The 9,527-nt window shown below is 30.7% G+C and overlaps 1 protein-coding gene across 2 annotated transcripts; it reads right to left on the bottom strand.

Moving 5' to 3' along the window:
• Nucleotides 1–1,288: 1,288 nt before the first annotated feature.
• LOC111037540 (nuclear RNA export factor 1-like) lies at nucleotides 1,289–8,905 on the bottom strand. 2 transcript variants are annotated; one of them, XM_022320179.1, is made up of 14 exons: nucleotides 8,610–8,905; nucleotides 5,895–6,129; nucleotides 5,734–5,833; nucleotides 5,578–5,658; nucleotides 5,404–5,508; nucleotides 5,166–5,322; nucleotides 4,884–5,083; nucleotides 4,715–4,821; nucleotides 4,608–4,644; nucleotides 3,632–3,885; nucleotides 3,381–3,564; nucleotides 3,147–3,323; nucleotides 2,537–3,078; nucleotides 1,289–2,317 (listed from the first exon to the last, which is right to left on the bottom strand). In XM_022320179.1, the coding sequence occupies exons 1-14, from the start codon at nucleotides 8,665–8,667 to the stop codon at nucleotides 2,224–2,226; spliced, it is 2,331 nt and encodes a 776-aa protein (XP_022175871.1). In that variant the 5' UTR covers nucleotides 8,668–8,905; the 3' UTR covers nucleotides 1,289–2,223. The 2 variants fall into 2 exon arrangements, with proteins under 2 accessions (XP_022175871.1, XP_022175872.1); XM_022320180.1 differs by having other exon boundaries at nucleotides 5,734–5,818.
• Nucleotides 8,906–9,527: the final 622 nt, after the last annotated feature.

Below are 9,527 nucleotides of genomic sequence, written 5' to 3'. Positions count from 1 at the left end.
AACGGCCTTACTTTAATGGCTGTGCATAGGAATATTCCTATCAGTACCAAAGAGGTAATTGATGAATTAGCCAAAAAAAAAAAAAAAAATTAAATTTTTTACTATAATTTCGAACTGTTTGTAGTTTGTAAATAAAATATATTAAATATATATGTTTTGTTATTTATTATTTGAATGCACAAATATTAGGTAACAGTAACTAGGTTTAAATTTTTTTTTTTTTTTTCCCCCCTCCATACAAAAATGATATATACGCCACTATGGCCACCCACTACCCCTTTAAAAAGTTCAGAGGTTTCAGGTTACATAGGTAGGTACATAGATAATAATATGTCGATTGTAGGTATGTACATGGTGTTTTAGATAAGCAATTTTTTATTTTTCCCTTGAAGGTAAGCACAACCAGTGGCGTAGCCAGGATTATGAAATGGAAGAGGGGGCTTGAGTGTAAATTAAACTAAGTTTTTTACAAATAATACAATTATAAACGGAAAAAATGTCAATAAGGAGGGGGGGTGGGTGTTTTAAACACCCAAAACTCAACCCTGCCAACGCCGTTGGATACAACATACTGTGTAATCGGTTTTGTGATATTTTGTTTTGTTTATAATCATGTTTTGGTACCTACTGCAAGAAACGTTAAATCCTCAAATATTAGGTGACCTGTGACGACAGTGACAGTCTCCTGTCAGAATCATTTTTCCTGAGCAACAGTTTATCATTGAATTCAAATATAATAAATCCATTACAGTACGCTACTCAATTACGATGTACCAACACTCAAAACTTACTATACAGCATTCAAAAGTGCGTTTGTTTCTTTTTTATGTTTATAGGTAGTGACATTTAATTGTCGATACAATATTGTTTGTGAGTGCAAACCCTTAAATGAAATGATCATACACTTGTTTTTTTACTATAAATATAATTCATTTATTTCTGGAACTATAGTCATAATACATTATTAATTGTGTGTGAAGTAATTATAATAATATAATTTATTATTTTATTTTACACAAGTATAGAATTAAAACACTTGATATACTATGTAAATTATTATTTTTTAGTGTAACAAAATCTGAAATAGCACCTACGTATTTATAATTTATACCACGATGTTGAGAAATTTTCTCTACATTGTTATTTATACGTTAAAAAAATATATGACTTGTACTAAATTTTATATAAAATACAATAGTAATGAAGTGTATAATTCTATTATAACTAGGTATCAATATCCTTTTATATGTCAGGCACTTAGTAATAAAAACAGTTTTTTAAATAAAAATAGTGTAAAAATAATTTTATTATAATACTAATAACTATATTTTGGAACAACAAGAAATTATTTACATGGCAAATTTATTTCAAGTATCATATTTTAATTAATATTTAATTGATATCAATGGTTAAAAGAAACCATTACAACATGATCAACCATTTATGTTGGGAAAAGGTCACAACTGTGTCTTAAACAATTAAATTACAATAATTTCAAATTTATTTAAAACTATCGCTCATTTAAAAATAATTAAATAAGGCAAATACAATGTAAGGTAGGTAGTGTGTGTTACAAAGTACAATTACTTACATTTCTTTCATACTATATTTCTTAAATTATATTTGTTTTACAGTAAAAAAAGGATGTTTCTTTGAATTTTCATTAATTGGTTTTTTTCCTCGAACAATACCATTTACAGTTTAACAATCAAAACCATTTTTGTTAGAATTACTTTATCGGTTTTTAGATCAAGTTCTTGGTCCATATGAAAAACAATCTTTTCAGGTAATTAATATAAGATTTCAATGTAAGTCTGTGTACTAAATAATTGTTCATTGCCTACAAGGCACTTATACTAGTAATGGGTCAAAAAACAATTTTCAATTTCTCTTTGATTATTTGTTTTTCATTTTTTGTTTATAAGTCATTTTTTAACTTTTATCATTGTAGTAAACACAGTTTTCTCCATCATTTTTATTTCTATAGACCAAGAATCTTAAAAACACTTTAAAAAAAAAACTAAATAACATATTATAGCAAAAAATAAATGGTTTTGGTCGTTTCACAGTAGCAGGTTTACATTTTTTTTTTTAAATTAATTTTAGACATCTGAAGAATAAACCAAAACAACAATTTTATAGTAATGTTATGTTCACATCATGAAAGTTAAAGTAGCACTAAATATATTTTGTTTAAGACTTATTTACAACAAATTATGGCCATTAATGTATGAAAGCTGCAGGTGGAATATTAGCCTTCAGGTCTGAAAAACATGAAGCAGCTTTAGCATAATCCCAACCATTTTCTTCTAAACACCTGTAAAAAATAAGTTAATAAATCAAATATTAAAAATCCAATAAACATAACAACTATTGAACTAAAAAATTGGAAAATATTTTTCAAAGTAAGTTTGATACATATATTGTTACCAAATTGTAAATATCAGTGAAGGAATTTCACAAATCATAAAGAAAAAATAGCAATACTTCCACTTTCAATATTGTATTAAACAAGACCTAAATATAGATTACTTACTTTTTAGCCCATTCATTATTCATTCCAGACTCATTTGAAAAACTCTTAATCATGGTCAACTTATCGGGATTTTCATTAGCATCCCTGATCAAATTTACAGGCACTTCAGTCGACAATTGATTTACAGGCAAGGATGGAGTTGAAGATGAAGGAAATGTTGCTGTTGAGTTGTACATTGGAAATGAAGCATTTGTCTGCTGTTGTGAGTCTGGTTGGAAATTTACTGTTGCTGCAGGTGCCATTTGTTGGATCTGTGGAGTAGATGTCTGCATGCCCCCTTGATAAGCTAATGATTGCTGTGGATTAATAGGAGCCGTCATTGGTGAAGGCTGATAAGATGAAAATGTGGATTGCTGATAAGATGGTGGTGGGTAACTGGGTGTGGGAGGCTGTTGATAGGATGACGATGATGATTCCATGCCAGCCATTTCATCTGTATCCTCCATAAACATGGTTACATTTTGGTTACTGTTTCCATTTAAGTTATTTTTTTTAGATGACACTGGCTTGGGTTTGAAAATATGGAACCGCTTTGAAGACTCCTGAAATGGAAAATGATTGTATAAGAAGTAATAACAAATACTTAAGAAATGAAGCAAAATTCACTTACTAATAATAACTCATCAGTGACTGTTGTTATAAATATCATATCGCTAATTATACTCCAACCACTTCCGACCGGTATTATACAGAATGTTCTGCAGAATGATCGGTACACATGTCTATAGTTAGTTTCTTTAAAGTCTTCAGCATACACACCATTCAGTACAATCTGAACCATTGCAGCCTAAAATTAAAATTAAATTAATAATTTGAAAAAAAATATTCATAACAAGATACTGACATTTGCCAATGTAACATCAACTATGAATGAGCCAAGATCATGCTTGGTTTTAGGTAACTTGTTTAAAAAGTTTATGATGTTTTCTTTGCCTTTATGTAAATACCGACGTCTTCCTTGTTTATTTCGGTCACGATTCAAAAAATTTCTACTTTCAGGTAGATACTGTGATAAACTACCTTTAACGCTAAAACGTAATACAATTACAATTAGTTAACAGAATTTTGTTTAAAGGGTAATATATATACACCTACTTTTTGAATAGAAAACAACTGGATAATGAAAATGTGGCATTTTCATGGTAAGCTTCAGATACCAACTGTCTAGACACTTGGTTATCGTATCGTTCATAATATTGGGTGAGAAATGATTCTACTAAAGTTGTTACTGGATTTGGCAGTTCAGGATTATGGCCTTCTGGTATTGGGTAACTATTACCCAAGTTAATTGGCATTTTGAACTTGGATCCAACAATCGCACTGTACCGAGATGGCAGTTCTGAGTTATCCTGAAAACAATTAAATAGCATTGCCCTACATCCTAAACATCAGCTAAACTTAATAAATATTAACAGCATTTATAACTTGAGACATTATCGATCAATTTTAATTTTTTTATTGGATTTCAAGTACTACATCTGATAATGCTGGGTGAGGTAATAAACAAGTTCTACATTTTTTTTTCACTTATAATTGTATCAAGTTTCTTCCGACTATGTTCAAATTTTTTTTTAAAAGCAATCAAGTTACAATACTTATTATTATTATAGCTAGACCTTTCATCAAGCTGACATTAGGAACTCAATATTTAGTTTAAAAACGCCTAATTTAAACATTTAAATATTTTACTATTTGCCAATAAAACTACTATTACACATACATAACATACATGCTATTATTATTTCAAAATTATGTTAAATATGTGTATAAGGTCCATGTTCAATCAAACGTCCATAAATTTGAGTCTTAATGTGCAGTTATTTTTCATTATTTTTTTTTTTAATATAACAAAACTCAAACTTATGTTTATCACAGCCATTCCAAGACTCATGATGTTATATGAATTTGAAATTTAAACCAGGTAAGATGTACTTACTTTAGACACCTTACCTTACAATACACCAAAAGTAATCATAATACTGTTAAGCTAGTACTATAAAAACATCGGTCTTGTGGTTCCTCGCTAAGATTTAGCGTACAAATGGAATAATATAAAACAGATGACACTTACCAACTTGTTTAGCATAGGAAAAAAGTGTTGTACATCCCTAAAACACGTAAAGTTTGCATATATTATGTGAAGTCATGTTAAATCTGAAGCATAAAAAAATTGCAAACCGTTTGTAACGCTCTTTGTCCTCTGTATCGCACACAGGATTTCTGGACAAGTTCAGCTCATGAATAGTGAAACCAGAGAGACATCTTAGCTCTTTTAAATCAGCAAACTGCAACAAAAATTATTTTTGAATATCGGTCCAGTAAAAATAAAAAATATAGAACATATTACTTTGTTGCCAGCTAAATCCAACACTTTCAGTTCAGGGAACAGCCTACGTATCCATATAAGGCCTTCACCTAAATATATGTGATTGTTTTCAAGACTCAAACCATACAAGTCATGCTTGGTATGTTGAGCAACCATGTTGAGTGCTGCCAAAAGTACGGCTGGTCGATTTAATGGAACAAATAGTTGATTATTGGTAAATACTAAAACAAAAACAAAACATTTTTAACATATTTCTTTTGAGACTATTACTAACTTAATATAAAATAATAAACTTTTACATACGTGAACAAGCATAGAACTGTGACAAATCTAAACTCTTGGTACTAGGATTGTAACGAGTTGCCATGGCTTCAATCATTTTCTCTCTCACTTCACTGGATACTGGTGTGAATGATATAGGGCCACGTGGAGGCAAATATAATAGCACCTTTATAACTAACTGAAATACAAATATTAATGTTAAAATACATTTTACAATTAAAACTCAATCATATGCCACAACTGAACAATTTAAACTTACTTTTCGATCATCTCTTTGTGTTATTTTATAGCTAGTGTTGTGCAATGCTTTAGCAACTTTATAATCATCAACAAGAAATCTTAAAGCATTATCAAAGTATTGTTTCTGTGAAATAAATATTGATTATTTTAATACATTTCCAAAAATTATACAAATATATTAAAAATAGCATACATTATATGGATAAAAAACAACAGGCGTGATATAAGTTTGTATTATTTTTAAGACTTCATCACAATCTTCAACATTTGGCACCTTAAAAACCAGAATAATTATAATTTAAACATCTACAATAGATAATTATTAGATATATTAAAAATTAGAACTTACAAATACTGAATACCATCCAGTACTACTTTCTTTTAAAGTCCATGATGAGTTTCTGAAGTTCCCATGACCACCACGGCTATGATTTCTTTCAGGAAAAGATCTATTAGATGTTAACATTCAAAGGTATATTCACTGATTTTATAAAAATAAAAAAAACATACCGTCGACCAGTATTATTTCTAGATGGTCCATTTCGATTTGAAAATTCACTATCCAGTTGATCACGGACCAAATCAGTTTTACTATCCCAACTTTTACGAAAATGATTACCTCCACGGTTATTGGCTTTGAATGTCACCTTTTTATTAAAACCATGACGATCTGAGTATCCACCACCTCCTCGACTAGTACTAGGTCTTGAAGTTCGATCATCATGTTCATTACTTCGTTCACTACCTACAATTTAGAAATCTAATATTATCAGTGATAAGAAGAATGTAATCATATGACCCCAGTAATTTTGTGTGAAATGCATATAATGAATGTTCAGTTCTCAATATAAAAATTTGAACCTTTCTGACTTGTTCATTGACACAATAAATTTCTTAGATAAAATTACAACTTACTTACTTACCTATAATTTATATTTTATATTACACACTGCCACATAAGCAAGTTCACTGTACTTATTTATTAATATTAACAACATTTACAATATGCATTACAATACAAGATTGAAATATGGTACAAACAATAGTAGGAATTATACTCTGTCCAGCGAGAGCATGTGATACGCGCAGACCAAATCTGGTTCCCCAGATTTGCCATGGCAAACCAGTTTCAATGGAAAGATTTGCAGAAGTGGCACGTTCTCTCGCTGGACAGAGTATACCTAGATACTTAACATACAACAAATCCAAATATTATGAAAGGTGATTTATTACTATTGGAATTATCAGAGCATGCGATGGATAGCATTGTTATCGTCATATAATGTAGAGTGTGTAAGTATGCTGAATTATCCTTGATTGTGGGTATTATAAGAAAGTACTCTGAAGGAAATATTTTTAAGTATGTCGGTTATGTCTAGCACCCATCGAATGAAGCCATGATGAAATTCTGGTTAGCATTAGAACAACGGGAATGGAGTGATTGAATATTTAAAACTTCACATAAATAAGTATAATCATGAAATGAATCAGGAAATTTAAGAACAAAAGCAAGTTTTTTTTATTAAATAACAACACCGTAATCAAGCAGTGATCTAACCAGAGAGATATATAAAGATTGAAGATTTGTTAGCAGAAGAGAAATAATTAGTATAAAAATGTATGAATCCAATAACTTTTAGAGCTCTATCCACATAATTGTCTCAATAATATGATACACGTTAAAGTGGAGGTATGATAATTATTATAGATTGGTGTGCGAGATCTAGAAAAGGTTGTGATGTGATATTTGCTGAGATTCAGAGATAAACCAAGATGAGCGACTCAGTCACTGAATTGATTGAACTTGTATCGAAACAAAGAGGAGTCTTCGAGAGCCTATATTTTAGAAAATATGTTGTGGGCATAGATCAAAATTTACATTCTGGAAATATAATTAGAAATAGAGTTGGAAAATATATTACACAGCATAGGGTGTAAGTGAACGCCTGATGTTACATTAATAGGATCAAAATAAACATCACAAATATTTACAAACAGTTTCCTGTCAGAGAGGTAGGAAAGCATTGCCTATTCTTAACAATTACAGCTCATTAATAAGTAATCCGTGGTCCTAACCTAACTGTAATTTTCTGTAAGAATTACACTGACTTGCTCAGTGCCGGATTTAACCATTGTGCCGCTTTAAGCACTAAATAATTTGCCGCCTTTTAATATAAATATTTTTCTAGTCTAAAATATGTTATTAAAGCATACAATTAAAGTTTTTTATTTTTTACTTAAAATTTTAATGATGAAAAATAAAAACATACAACTCTACGATTATGAAATTGGAAAACATAAAATATAAATATTACCACAATCCCGTTGGTCTAAAAACATTTTATTTTAGTTCTAGTTACATATAGTAAAAATGTAATATTAAAAATTATTTGCTGCCCTAAGCACTAGCTTATAGTGTTTACTGGGAAATACGGCACTGGACTTGCTGACCAGTTTTAACACTATCATTAAAAAATTATGTGAAATAAACTCTACTAGTAATAGAAGACTTCTCTGGTCTGAAGTCATGCTGCTGAGGAATAAGGATGTGATAAAGTGAACGCTTAATGCAAGTATAAACTAATGACTCAAATATATTAGCATTGTGTGGTAAGTGTGGTAATATCGAAATTGGTCGGTAGTTGTATGCACAATGATTTAGTGCCTACACACTTTTTTTTCATCAAATGACTATTGCTTGGTTGACATACATAATAAATAAGTGAACTTAACACAAAATAAATATATGTTTTCCAATATGAAATAATATAAAACACCAAATGAATACTGTCAATAGCCCAATAACAGAGCTACATGTATCACGTTGTACCTGTATGGTCCTGTATATTTTAAGGTGATCACATTAATTACAATACAATCATCATGACTCTGATCTTACCAATGAATTTAATTTTTCAGGAGCAAAAAAATAACAATTTTTTTTTAAATATAGGTAAGAGTTGTTGGGGCTAAGGCCATGTCATATCAAAATTGATAGATAAGGTATACGTATAATGTACATAATAATGAGGGATATTATATTATAATATAGCCATATAGGTACCGAAGGAGTGCCAAGAAACGTATTACAAAACAGTAAGTATGTTAGTGGTAAATATTAAGTTGGCCAAATTCTTATTGGGTCATAGAATTTTTCGGAGCACCCTACCCCCACCAACACATCATGAAAACGTCGATTTGTACTATACAATAAAATATACTCACGTGGATTGGAGTTATGAAACCTGCCGTTGCCATTACGTCCTCGAGATCTACCAGCCATCGCGCCCAGTAAGTCCTCTAAACTCAACAGTCAACACCCGTGTGCGATAAACTACAGATGCCGACAACGAAAGAGGGTACGCTGAAAGATAAAGTGAGAACGCACCAATACGCGACTAAACAGTAAACAATACTGGAATATTCATTCACGATTCACGTTAATCACGGAGTCACGTCCCACAGAAAACACAATTAAAGAAAATATACAGATTACAGGTTGCACTCGGGATAGACAGTGTGATAATCAGATAATGTGAAAAAAATGTTATTTATATAGCGCCCCAAGCGAGGAAAAGTGACTCCAGTGTAGCCATAACCAATAATTATTGTACTGCGTCCAACTGTGCTTTGAATTTCCATTTTGATTTCGTGTTTGTTATTAATTATCGTCCACAAACAATACGCTTAACGGAAATAACGATTCTGTTCTGTAAAATCCAGATGTAGAAAACACGAGGTGACACGACCGTTCCCGTATTTTTCAATAATTGTACGATATTGATACCGCAGACCTTATGCTTCCATTCCGACGATGGCGCGTTTCCCTCGCCTGTGTGACGCGTTTGAACCATTGAACTCTATATCATGTCAGTATGAATGTAATGTAAATGACATTATTATTAAAAAAGCGGGACGTCAGTCCATAGCAATATAATGTATTATTATAGGTAGCTTAATGAAGTTGGTTCTATATAGTAGTTATTAGTTATCTTTTGTATTTTAGTCCGTGGTTTATGGTAAACACGTCGAACTCGACACAGAGGCGTAATTACCCACATGAGCTGTATTTTTATAGTGCCGTATACCCACAAATAGTTCAGATACAAACTTATAAATTAATAATTATTATTAAACTAAAAA

Source organism: Myzus persicae, unplaced genomic scaffold (genome assembly GCF_001856785.1).
Source record: "Myzus persicae strain clone G006 unplaced genomic scaffold, MPER_G0061.0, whole genome shotgun sequence".
NCBI lineage: Eukaryota > Metazoa > Arthropoda > Insecta > Hemiptera > Aphididae > Myzus > Myzus persicae.
This window is presented reverse-complemented; position numbering and strand designations above follow the sequence as displayed.